At 33.9% G+C, this 13,717-nt stretch overlaps 1 protein-coding gene across 1 annotated transcript; it reads left to right on the plus strand.

Annotated features, from left to right (window-relative positions):
- The first annotated feature begins 256 nt into the window (after nucleotides 1–256).
- On the plus strand, nucleotides 257–2,261 carry LOC109804328 (uncharacterized). Its single transcript, XM_020366144.3, has 4 exons — nucleotides 257–758; nucleotides 1,006–1,224; nucleotides 1,341–1,430; nucleotides 1,840–2,261. Exons 1-4 carry the CDS (start codon nucleotides 327–329, stop codon nucleotides 2,044–2,046), a joined length of 948 nt encoding a protein of 315 aa, XP_020221733.1. The 5' UTR covers nucleotides 257–326; the 3' UTR covers nucleotides 2,047–2,261.
- Nucleotides 2,262–13,717: the final 11,456 nt, after the last annotated feature.

The raw sequence follows: 13,717 nt of genomic DNA on the forward strand, positions 1-13,717 counted from the left end.
TCCGTAAAATAAACGTCCTCCGAAATATCTATTTAAATAAGAAATAATTCTCATTTTAAAATTAATTTTATAAAATTGATTTATGCTAAAAAAAATCACGTTTTAAGAAGATGTTACTTTCTTAACTTAAAATGATGAGAGTGTGTCCAAAGAGTGTTATTAGTAACCGACATTCTAATACCATGGAATGGACGGTGTCAAAAAGTAGGATTCTTTTCTTACCCTTCAAGTAGTTTTTTGCTTAAATACATGTCTGGTGGACAATCTACTTGAACCAAAGCAACCATTCCCTTTGTTTTCCTCATATGACTTAAAACATTCTTACAATGACAAACCACAACTTTGAACTTGATTGCAAGAGAATTCATGATTCTTTGGGGGGTATGAGTCAACTGATTCCATCTCTGGCTCGCTTAACCCACCTTGAAAGACAACAACTAAGGGAGACCTTTAAGGAATTGTATGGAGAAGACTTGATAAGACACTTTGAAAGATATGAAGAGGTGTTCTCCTCTTCTTCTTCTTCCATGAACTGTTCTGCTTTGTCCTTGTGGATGCTTGACCCACATGACAGAGATGCTGTTGTTGCTAGAGAAGCTCTTCAACAACATGAGACTAATTTCAAGGCTCTTGTGGAAATTTTGGTGGGTAGAAAATCAAGTCATGTTCTTCTCATCACACAGGCCTACCAGAAAATGTTTAGAAGGCCGTTGGACCAAGATATTATCAATTTAGATCCTCCACACCCATTTCAAAAGGTTAGATATCATTGGGAAGAGGAACATTAATAACAATCTCTCTGTATGTGAAATCATAAATTGAGTTCTACACCTTATTTAAGAGTATCTCTCTTGAATTACTAATTAGAACTGCTAAAATTTGTGATTTTAAACCGACAGTAGACAAAGTGTTTCCAGCATTTCACTATTAGGAATCACTATTGTTTTATGGGAATTGTCAATTCTTTTGATTTAAAGAAATGGATTTGATTTTGGCATTTTGCAGATTCTTGTGGCATTGGCTGCATCACATAAAGCTCACCAAGCAGATGTCAACCATCACATATCTAAGTGTGATGCTAGGAGGCTCTATGAAACTGGGGAGGGAAGCTTAGGAGCTGTAGATGAAGCTGTTGTATTAGAGATTTTAAGCAAGAGGAGCATTCCCCAACTGAAGCTAACCTTTTGTAGTTATAAACACATTTATGGACATGACTACACAAAGGTATCATCAATAAAAGAATATGCTACTGGTCCTCTCCCCATCTTATCCTATTCAATGTATTTTCATTATTTGAAGGATTTTGAAATTTATTGTGTCTTCAATGCTCTGTGTTTCAGTCTATAAAAGGAGGGAAATATGGCCAATTTAGTAAAGCTCTAATGATGGTTGTGAAATGTATTTGTAATCCAGCACTCTATTATGCAAAGGTACCATTTTTTTTTTCTTTCTCCTTCACAGGGCCAACTGACACTAGGGGAAAGGAGCTGTTTTTTTTTGTATTTTTTTTCCCTAAAAGGATTAAATATGTTTAGTATTCATCTTTTGTTAACTTTCATTTTTAGTTTCTAAATAAATTTTATTTGATTTTAATTCCTAAATTTTTTTCTACATGAACGATGATTAAAATATTAATGGGAGAAAAAATTAAGAGATTAAAAGTGAAAATTCACAAAAATTTAGGGACTAAAACTAGTAAAAAGAAGTTGTTCAAGAAGTTCAAAATTAAAAATATATTATTCCTTCTTGAATTGTTGTTTCAAATCTTCATAAATAAATATAGTTTAGGAAAGGATTGAACATTATTTGAAAAGTTATAATTCTGGTTAATAATGGCAGACACTGTACAGAAGCATCAAAGGGGTAACAAGGGACACAAGAATTTTGGCAAGAGCATTGGTTAGCAGGGCTGAGATAGACATTGATGAAATTAGAAGGGTTTTCAAGGAAAAGTATGAGAAGGAACTTGCTGATTCTATACGTGAAGGATTTCCATCTAGTGACTACAGAGACTTTCTAATTGCCTTGGCTAAAAGATCTAAGTAGCCTTGTTGCATCTGATTTTAGCTTGTATTGCAACAAAACTTGTTGAGAATAGTATAAATTCATATTAACTTTTTGAGTTTCTTTTGTGGTTGACATGAATTGAAAGAAACTTGATTAGCTTAATATCCATTTTTATAATGCGACAATGTAAAAAAATGATGTATCTTTGATGAAGCAAAAGCAACTCTATGTAAACTACATAGCAACTTTTGTTATCTTTTTGGCTGCTTCTTTATACTACTTATCAATGCGACAATGCATTCTTAAAAGGTGAGTAAAATCAATCCCCGAACCTAAATTCTTATTATTGAATGTAAGAATATCTTTTACTTATTTTTTTTTCCGCGACAAGAACTTCTTTATTATTTACTACATAGTTTTTAAATATTTTAAATTATTAAACTATTTCAGAATTTTCTTTTAGCTATTTTTTAAATTTTCCATAAAATTTTGGCTTTAAATACTTTTAATTTTTATATTAAAACTATATTTTTACCTCAAGTCCCAAATATTTTTATTAACCATATATGGATCACTCATAATTAAGTTCAAGAAACTTAAATAACTCTAGATGTATTAATTAAGGATGTGACTTTATAATTGCAACAAAATATTCTTTTGTTAAATATCAGAACTACCAAAAGAGCAACTATGAATCATTTATGAAACTACATTTTTGATTGAATAAATAAAAAAGAAGACAACATAAAATCACTTGCTTAAAAAAGACATTAAAAAAATAAGTGATTGTAACAAATAAAGAGTCTATTAATGAACGAAAAAGAAAAGTCATGCATATTAAAGATTTATAATTTTTTATTTAGGAAATTTTTTTAGTTTTATTTATAATTTAAGAAGTTAAATAGAATTAACATTAGGGGAGATCTTTGTTTCTAAAAAATTAGAGAGGTGATTTGTGTCATTTAGACAAACTTTAGGGGAGGTCAATGCAATTTCTCCTAGGTATTTCTAAAAGAAAAGTCATTTTGAAAAAGTAAATATTTGAAGAAGTAACTTTCAATTTCGTCTTAAAAGAGAGAAATAATTTTAAAAAAACAAATAAAAAACATAATATAAGAAAGTAAAATTTTTTATTTTATTATAAAAATGTTTTTTTTTTTTATAAAAACATTTAAACAAATGAGTTGATGAATCTAGCTTGAAAATGATTAAAGAATCTCTTCAACTAGTTTCTATGTGCTCCCAATATTCTTTGATTGACTTAAATCCTTCAAAGAGATTGAAAATGGAGGAGGAGGAATAGAAATGGATGCGCCACTTAAAGAAGATGAGCAAGAGAGGAAGAACTTGCCACAAGGAGAAAATCCTTGATAAAAATTCATAAGGAGAAAATTTCTCCAAGAAATTTTGGAAGAGAAAACTCAATTAGAATTTCTCACAAATGATCAAAAGTTGATGGAGGAGGCCCATGGGCCAAGGGCCCAACTACTAGGGCTATGGCAAAGAGGATCCAAGAGGAGTGGGCCCAAGCTCAAGGAAAGCCTATCACATTGTTTAGTTGGGTTTTGACTCAAGTCCAAGTAGAGTAGGAGTAGTGTAGGGTTGGGCCTTAGGGCTTTGTATTTCTTTTAGGCCTTGTATTTTCGGCCATTAGACTAGGAATTTCATTTCATGGTCATTTGAATTTAGGGTTTAATTAGGGTTACATGTGTATTTGCATTAGAATGTAATTAACTTTATATTTGGTATGCATTTCGGCCATGTGCAACACATGCACATGGTGTGACCGAAATGCAACTCAAATGGATGATAAATTACATTCCAAATGAGGTGCACATGGTGTGGTTTCGGGTTTGGCTCCAAAATTTGAATTTTGAATTCAAATTTTGGGCGCCTATGGTTAAGTAAACCATACCATGGTTTCACTTAACATTAGGCTAACCCATGGTGCCTTTAACCTAATTTTTCCCTATATATTCTAAGTGGCCGAGAATTGTATGCACTTTTGGATATATGCATGAGATTTCTCACAATTGAACTCTCTCCCTCCGAAAGCCACTCTATCTTACCTCTACCCTCCTTGAGCTCCTCTCTTTGTAGAGCTAGATAACTTTCTCTTCTTCTGAACTTGGCTTGGTTAAGGTTAGGTCACATTAGTGCTTCTTGGAGCTTCCTTCCTTGCCAATCTTCCAAGGAACCGAGAAGGACTTGAAGGTGTTCTTGAGGAACCACAAGTGGAACCTCATCAAGTGGTATCTAGAGCTTCGGTCTTCAAGAGATAAGCTTCTCATTCTTGTCTTTTGAGTTTTTGATCAGTGGTTCATCTTGTTCATCTCGTTCATTTTTGTGTTCTTGTCACTTTTTGAGTTTCATCTTTCCTAGATCTATTTTGTGCCTAAAATTTGATGGATCTAGTTGTCATGTTGCTTGAATGATTCATCTATGCGTTTATGATTAATTGCTTCCATGAATCATGCTCCATTTCTTATGCCTTCTAGGAATTTTCTGCCTATGAACTTTTTAATTTGCTTGAGTCTTATTTGAAATCTTATTCGGTCATTGTGTGTTTGAGTCAATTTTTTTTGAATCCATGTCTAGGAGTAATGTGTAGTTCTTTTCTTGTTCATCATTCTTAGCTATGCTTGTTTAACCTTGTATTTTCATTTGCATCTTGAAAATTTTTCTGGATTTGGCCGAGATCCTTATTGTCTTGTGTGCTCATAATTTTTGTTGAATTTGAGTTCATAAACTACTACTAGTTCATTAGTAGTTTTCTTAGATTTTTAGGTTTCCTATACTAGAAAATGTCTTGAAATTTTTTTCCTATCCGTGAGTTTGATCTTGTGTGAGATTTGTTGGCTGAAAAATTTTGTTTAAGGATTCATTTGAAATTTGAATTTTAGAGCCAAAATCGTGCATGTGCTAAACAAACAAGCAAGTAAAAAAAGCATGTTGCATTTACATTACATCTTGACCTAATTTTCTTGCCATTTGTATTTCAAATTTGAACTGATTTTGTGCTTTAACCTAAGTGTGATCGAGAGTGTGTGTTTTGCAACTCATTTAAAAGAAAAAGGCATCTCCTAAGATAAAAAAAAATATATATAGAACAAAGTTTAAAAAAAAATGCAAAAGCAAAGTGATTAAAAAAATAGCTAAACCTAATTGCTCAAAGTAAAAGCCATACAAGGAGATTTGTGTTGAAATTGTTCAAAAGTTCTTCTCGGTTTTACATTGCCTATTGTGTATACATTTTTTCAGCTTACCTATTTTGAGTGTTTTGGTTTTATTAATCAATTCTAGATCCTATCTAGGTTAATTCCTTCTTGTCCTAGCCAATTATTTGTTCATTGTTCATCTATATTGTCTTCTCCTAAACTCTACTCTTGTCTTCTTTAACTCTCAAATCTCTTGGCTGTTTATGATCATTTTTGGTACTCAAATGTGACCTAAGTTTTGACCTAGTCTATCTCCATAGAAGCTAGTTCTACAAGGGTCATCAAAAGAGGACTAAGAAAAGGAGGAGGAAGGGACAAAAAGTGCTCTCGGATTTGGCTACTAAAATTTCAAACACCAAACACTTGTTGCTGGAAATTTTTGGCTACTGGACTTACATACATCTGTGGAGATCCTTTGGAGTTCATTTACTTTTTGTATTGAATTTAAAAAAAAAAAAAAAAAAAAAAAAAGAGTATTAGTGACGGATTTAGAGACCAAATTTTCCTTACTACTTTGAATTTTTGTTGCAAAATTGGTCACTAATTTTGGTGGCTGTTTTTGACCTATCTTGAAGCCACTTGTTTACTTTGCTGTTCAGTTTGTAATTACCTTGTAATTGGCCATTTTTAGGAGTGTCTTGGGTGTGTCTTTGGTACACAACCATGTCTCCTTAGTTTCTTAATTTTCGTTAGACTTGGTGGGAGTGGTCCTTGATTGGTCTTTGGTACCTCTCAAGCTCTCACCTTAGCAAAACGTTTTAGATAGCTTTTGATTTCTTGCAAGTTTAATTGTTTTAGTGCTTTAATTCGTCTAGTTTATCTTATCTCAAAAATCACAAAAAAAAAATAATTTTCATTGAAAAGATTTTTGGTGGAGATTAACTACAAGGGGGATTAGTAATTTTTACTTGAAGAGGCTTGGTTATTAAGTGGCTCTTAGTAGCTCACCTCCCTCCAAAGTTCAATTTGTATACTTAGTTCCCCAAGTACTTAGTCTTAACCTTGTAAAAAAAATTGCTTTCAAAAATTCTTTCATAAAAATAAATCTTTCTCCTATAATGGAAGAATTTTCTACTCCTCGTAGTGATACTAATTCAAGTGATTACAATAACATTGCCAAAGTATCACATGAATTAAGATCACTCAAGATTTGGAAAGAGCAAGAGTCTAAACAAAGACTCAAAGAAAAACTTGAAAGAGAGGCTCAACTTGCTCTTTTGGAGGAGAAAATTCGTTTGTTAAAGGAAAAAGAAGAAAAATTGCACCATAAGCACCGAAGTAGACATAGCTCCCAAGCTCATAGTTCAACCCTAGGAGAGTCTATGCATGATGATAGCCTAGCCTTAGGTGATCATTACCAACAACCTCTTAGAAGAGTTCATAGGACCCCAAAGGCAAGGGAATCTAGGGTAGATCTCCCTTATTTTCATGGTAAATATGATGTTGAGGGGTACCTTGATTGGGAGATGAAGGTTGAACAAATCTTCACTTGCCATCAAGTGAGTGAAGAAAGAAAAGTATCCCTAGCCACCTTAAGCTTTCAAGGTCATGCCATGTATTGGTGGACATCCCTTGTTAGGGATAGGCGTATCCATAATGATCCTCCAATTCAATATTGGAATGAATTAAGGAGTGCCTTGAGAAGGAGGCATATTCCCTCTTACTACACTAGGGAGCTTATCAATAAGCTCCAAAGACTCCATCAGAGAAACATGACTGTGGAAGAATATAGACAAACGATGGAGTTATACTTATTGAGGGCTGGCATTAGGGAGGAGGAAGATATTACCATTGCTAGATTTTTGAGTGGTTTGACTTTTGAGATAAGAGATAAGGTTGAGCTTCTTCCTTATAGAGATTTGAATGACATAGTTCAACTTTGTATCAAGGTTGAACAAAAAAATTTGAGAAAGAATTACAAAACAAGCTCATACTCATCTTCTTACTCAAAGGTTGACTACAAGAGAGAGGGCAAGCCAAACACTTTTGAAAAGAAAAATACTTTTGACTCCTCCAAACACCTAGACAAGGGTAAAGAAAAAGAAAAAAAGACAAACACCTCACACACTAGCACCAAGTCTAGTGACATAAAGTGCTTTAAATGTCTTGGGAGATGCCACATTGCTTCTCAATGCCCTAACAAAAAGGTCATGATTCTAAGGGGCCAAGACATTTATAGTAGCCAAGATGAAGCTACTACTTCTCCATCTTCAAGTGAGGATGAAGAAGAAGCAAGTAAGGAAGAGTCATGTGAGGTCACTTACCCTTACAATGGGGAACTTCTTATGATGAGAAGGGTCCTCAACAACCAACCTAGTGATACACAATCCCAAAGAGAGAACATCTTTCACACAAGATGTAATATTTCAAACAAGGCTTGTTCTCTCATAGTGGATAGTGGATCTTGGTGCAATTGTTGTAGCACTAGGATGGTTGAAAAGTTGGGCTTGACTACCACACCCCATCCCAAACCTTATCAACTTCATTGGCTTAATGATGATGGGGATATGGTGGTCAACCAACAAGTGGAAGTGGAGTTTTCTATTGGAAACTATCAAGATAAAGTCAAATGTGATGTAGTTCCCATGGAAGCTTATCATATTTTATTGGGTAGGCCATGACAATTTTATAAACAAACCCATCATGATGGCCTAACCAATAAAATAACTTTCACTCACACGGGTAAGAAGTTTATGCTCATCCTCTATCGCCTTCACAAGTGATGGAAGATCAAGTACAAATGAAGGCCAAACGTGAGCAAAAGAAATGAAAAGAAAAACAAACAAAAAAATTGAAAAAAAAAACTTCTAAAAATTAGTGATCAAGAGGATTCTAGAGAGCCTAGTGTTCCCTCTCTAGAGATAGTTCAAGAAGAGATTTTTGACACAAAACCTCTCTCTTCCTTGAACCATCTTCTCATATCCTCATGTGTAGAGGAACACTCAGATGCACTGCCACAAGTTCTTTGGAAAATTCTCTACCTCTTGAAGTAAAAAATCTTTTAAAAGAGTTTGATGATGTGTTCCCTAGTGAAGGCCCAGTGGGACTTCCACCTTTTAGGGGAATAGAACATCAAATAGATCTTGTGCCTGGGGCTAGTCTTCCTAATAGACCAGCCTATAGGACCAATCCACAAGAAACTAAAGAGATAGAGAAGCAAGTACAAGAGTTGTTGGATAAGGGTTGGATTCAAAAGAGTCTAAGCCCTTGTGTTGTGCCTGTCATCTTGGTGCCAAAAAAAGATGGAAAATGGAGGATGTGTTGTGACTGTAGAGCCATCAACAACATCACAATAAAATATAGGCACCCAATTCCTAGGCTTGATGACATGCTTGATGAATTGCATAGGTCATCCATATTTTCCAAAATAGATCTTAAAAGTGGATATCACCAAATTAGAATCAAGGAAGGTGATGAGTGGAAGACTGCTTTTAAGACTAAGTTTGGATTATATGAATGGTTGGTAATGCCTTTTGGGCTTACTAATGCACCTAGCACATTCATGAGGCTAATGAATCATGCCCTTAGGGATTGCATTGGTAGGTTTGTAGTTGTTTATTTTGATGATATTTTAATCTATAGCCAAAGTCTAAGTGATCATGTGGATCACCTAAGACAAGTCCTACTTGTTCTTAGAGACAATCACTTGTTTGCCAATGTAGACAAGTGAACTTTTTGTGTGGATAATGTTATTTTCCTAGGGTTTGTGGTAAGCAAAAAAGGGGTTCATGTGGACCCCGAGAAAATCAAAGCCATCCAAGAATGGCCTATTCCTACTAATGTTAGTGAAGTTAGGAGCTTCCATGGTTTGGCAAGCTTTTATAGAATATTTGTTCCTAACTTCTCAACATTAGTTTCACCTCTCAATGAGTTGGTGAAGAAGGATGTGGTCTTTTTGTGGCAAGAAAAACATAATTTAGCTTTTCAAGAGCTTAAGCAAAAACTCACTAAAGCACCTGTTCTAGCTCTCCCTGATTTTAGCAAAACCTTTGAGCTAGAATGTGATGCTTCAGGTCTTGGTATAGGAGCTGTGTTGTTACAAGGTGGCCACCCCATAGCCTATTTCAGTGAAAAACTTCATGGGGCTGCCTTGAACTATCCTACCTATGACAAGGAGTTATATGCTTTAGTCCGTGCCCTTCACACTTGGGAACATTACCTTGTGACCAAGGAATTTGTTATTCATAGTGATCATGAATCACTTAAATATTTGAAGGGTCAACATAAGTTAAATATTTTATGGTATTGGGTCAGACTTGTATTTTATTGGGCCCAATTCGTTTTTGCTCATTTAGGTCTAGGGTAGGGCTGACTTGGCAGCCACTAGATGAGGTGTCTGATGTGACTACGTGAACAGTAGCCTCTCTTTGTTTTTGTATTCACGTTTTTCTCTCCTTCTTGTCTGTTTTACGTTTTGGCTTCCCTGTTGTTCTTTCTTCCTTTTTACGTTTTGCTTCTTCTTGGTTATGGGTGCTCTTCATTTTGTTTTCACGTTTTCTTTAGGTTTCTGGTTTCTGGTTGTAATGTGAGACTCCATTTTCATTTGAAATACAGATTACTCATTTCGTTTTGTTGTCTCTGCCTTTCATTTTCGTGTTCCTTCTCTGCATTTTCATTTTCCTTCTCTGCCATTTTCATTCTTCTTCCCTGCCATTTTCGTTTCTGTATTTTAATGGAAGGCTAAAAACCCCTGGGTTGGCTTTTTGTTGTGGATTGTAATCTCTGTTTGAGGTTGGGTATGTGTGTTCATCTCTGTTCTGCTTTGTTCTTCTTCATTTAACCTCTGTATCAATGTGTCGATGCTTAATGGGCTGTGCTTAATACCATAGTTTCTTAATCTGTGAAGAGGTTGATGTTGTATACGTTTGCTTAGTTCGTGTAGGGAAATCTTGAGTTAATCTTCGCTTAGTTGGTTAACTCGGATGGAACAAGGATTAAGTGGTTAATAGAGTAATCTTTCGAGAATCAGGGATAAAAGAGTTACAATCCGAACAAGGAGCTAATTTATTTTACTTGTTGAGTTATTTCGTTTTATTGAGTATAAACTGAAAATCTGAACTAAACCCCCCCACTTCGTGTGTTTAAGCCTTTAACAGTAAAAGACGGTCCTTGGGAGACGACCTAGGAGTCACTTCCTAGTACTACATTTAATTGTATTTATTTGACCAGATACGGCTTCGATCAACGAGGAATCTAATTTTCTAAGTTGAGTACCTAATTTGTCTATGTAAGAGGTATCTAATTAATTATAAGGTAATTAATTAATTTATATAGCTAACTTAATAAACTAATTAGTAATGGTAATTTTGTTTCAAAATGTAATTGGATTAATTAGATTTTTGTAAATTATTAATGTATTTGATTTGTTTCCCTTGCACTCTTTATAAAGAAGGACCTTCCAAACATAAAAAAAAAACAATTCCAACAAGTACTATAAAGAAGGATTTAATGATTTAAAGTTGAATCTGGACAAGAATCTAAATGCATATTTAAAGTTGAATCTGGACAAGAATCTAAATGCAGACATAGCAGTGCTTCAAGTTATATGTGTTTTTGTCTTAATGTAGTGGCAAAAATAAGATTATTAGAAATTCCACTAATATTTAGTTTTACTCCTAGATTGTGGTCCTATGATGTAGCTGGTTGGAAAGAAATGCTATAATTTCTTGGATTAGTAGTCTTCTTTTGAGCTCATTAGGGATTTTGTAGTTTTTCTAGTTTCTTTACCAATGGTCTTTTTACAAGATTGTGTTTGATAGGACTTTTGAGTGATTGGAATTGCTTTTACATCCATAGTAGTTTTTATAATTAGACATACAATATTTATATTCATTAATTATAAGACACTTAATTAATCATAAGCGATCTCGCTTAATTTTTAACTAAGTAAAGACTAAATTATGATTACTTCTTAGTCATTTTTAGGTAATTAACTTAGATTGGGCAAACTTACTTATTTTTCCACATTTAACTATTTTATAATTTTATTTAATACTCTTATATTAACTTGGTCTTAGAGAGAAAAAGCACTAGTAAAAGACCACTAGCTATGGGATGTATGAAAAAATAGCCTAATTGAGAAAAGAAATGTAGTTTTCCAACTACTCTATATTTTTTATGAATGTGTCTTTAGTTTTGGCAAAATTTTATTTTCTATAATCTTCTATATAATTGTCATATCTATGGTAACATTTTGGGGTTTGTTATCCAGAACTATACCTAATGATAATGAGTTTTTCACCATATTTTCCTTTTAGTTTCTCTCTTCACTTACCCATGGCAAGAAAAAAGTTTCTCTTCACTTATAGATTTTGTCCAACAATGTTTTTAAGCACATAAAAACAATTTTCATCCTCAAATTATCAAGAAAAAGTGATCAAATTAAGTGCACATTAGAAGGATGATTATGGATGGCCAAATTTTGGAGAAAGCATGTGTAAAGAAGCAAGTTACACATGGATAATCACAAGACTTAGAACATGATAGAACTAATTAGCATGCATGATTTACTCTCTAAAGCACTCTAGAATATCATGGCCATTTTATTAAACATTTTCTTGATCATGAGAAGTGTTTAGGCACATAAACTTGGAATATCTTTAAAGACAAGTTAGGAGACAATTTTTTTGGACAAAAATCATTAGATTAACAAAATAAAAGCATATTCATTGCTTTTTTTTTTATAATGTGCAGATTTTTTTTCCAGCAAATGCAAACCTAAAAGTAAAATGGACAAATCTTAAGAAAATGGAACCTAAAGCACCAAGATGATTCATAATAAAAGCATGGCATGAATTAAAACACAAGATAACCAATATAAACCATATGAATATACCTTGACAATGATCTAGTTAGCAAAACACAAGACAATAAAGAAGACACTAAACATGACTGAATACGGGAGGAAAGAAATGGGCTAGAGATTACCCTTGAAGAACTAGGCTCCAAATACCAAAATTATGAAAACTCCAAGCCATTGATGGATGATATATCAATCGATAAGCCTCCTTTCCAAGGACCTTTGATTCTCTAAGAAACACTAGCTCCAAAGGGTTGAAGTTGATGCACAAACAAGAAGAAAATAAGGTGTTTGTGAAACTACTTGAGAGGGTGCTCTAGGGTTTTTGGCTCACTCAATGGGTGATGAAGGCCATTCACTAGGGTTCATTCTTCTCAAGGTGAAGATAGGAACAATATGACGAAATAGACCAAGGTGACTGACTCAACCTTCAAAGCCTTCCCTTTGGTTGTTTCACCATTTCTCAAAGCAACTAACTTGTTTGCTTTAAGATAGTCTTTATTGTTCAAGTGAACCTTATGAACTTGCGGGGCTCTAAGAAGTTCATCAAGAGTAAGATCCCTTCAAGTCATGTGCCTCTAAGATTTTTGTGGCTTTGGACTCCTAGATCTTTAGAAGACTATCCAAGATCTTGAGATTATTCTAAACTTTTGAAAACTCAATCCCCATGTATTTTAACCCATTTAGAATTGTTTGGAATCTTCCAAACATTTCGTCAATGGTATCATTCTCCTTCATGGAGGATAACTCATAGTGTCTTTGAAAAGTGACAACTCGTCTAAGTCTGACATTTTTAGTATCCTCATGAGTTACCTGATGGCTTTCCATATTTCTTTGGTCTAGAGTAATTGCAGAACTTGTTGTACTCTATTATGGATAAGGAGCAAGCCAAAATGTATATGGCTTTTGTGTTTAGTTATAAAATGTTGTTGTCCTCCTAAGATATTGGCTCTCAAGCTTGGTAACTGCTACATCTCATTGTGTAATTATCTTCCAAATGAGGTATTGGGTGGATTTAATAAGCATTTCCATTTTATCATTCCAATATAGGTAGCCTTCCCCATTAAAGGTTGGTGGCCTTGTAAGAGAAGCTTCATCTGGTAGGTACTAGCCTTCACTACTTCCCATAATGGATTTTTTTTCCTTTAGCACGGTTAGACGCTCAATCCCATTAAAGGTTGAGTTTTGATACCAATTTATGGAGAAAAGTTAAACACTAGAATGGGGTTTGAATAGTGTTTATAAAAAAACTTGCACTTTTTCGAGTACTAAAGTAGTAAAGCTAACAAAAAAAAAGTGTAGAAGAAAAGGTAGACAAAACATACAATAATTTTTTATACTAGTTCGTCTAAACCATCGAGACTATGTTTAATTCTCAATCCAAATAGATTGAATTCCATTATCTTAAAAAAATACAAGTATTTTTTCAATAAGTCATTATTGGCTCAAACCTAAGTGTTCTTTGAATTGTCTCTTCAAGAAATCTACCCATGTATTCTTTCAACACAAAGCCTCTCTAGGCTTCAACACTAAGTATTCTTTTACAATCAATCCTCTCCAGGCTCAAACTAGTATTCTTTTACATATAAGCCTTTCTAGGCTCAACCAAGTATTCTTTTACTAATAAACCTCTTCAGGCATAAACGAGTATTCTTTTAACAAATAAGTCTCTCTAGACTCAAACGAATATTCT

This window comes from Cajanus cajan, chromosome 1 (assembly GCF_000230855.2).
Source record: "Cajanus cajan strain Asha chromosome 1, NIPB_CcT2T_4, whole genome shotgun sequence".
Lineage (NCBI taxonomy): Eukaryota > Viridiplantae > Streptophyta > Magnoliopsida > Fabales > Fabaceae > Cajanus > Cajanus cajan.

Excerpts from the sequence above, each read along its gene's own strand:
- LOC109804328 (XM_020366144.3), top strand. The coding sequence starts at position 327 with ATGACAAACCACAACTTTGAACTTGATTGCAAGAGAATTCATGATTCT. Across the intron at positions 759-1,005 it reads CTCCACACCCATTTCAAAAG|ATTCTTGTGGCATTGGCTGC; the intron begins GTTAGATATCAT and ends GGCATTTTGCAG. Across the intron at positions 1,225-1,340 it reads ATGGACATGACTACACAAAG|TCTATAAAAGGAGGGAAATA; the intron begins GTATCATCAATA and ends TCTGTGTTTCAG.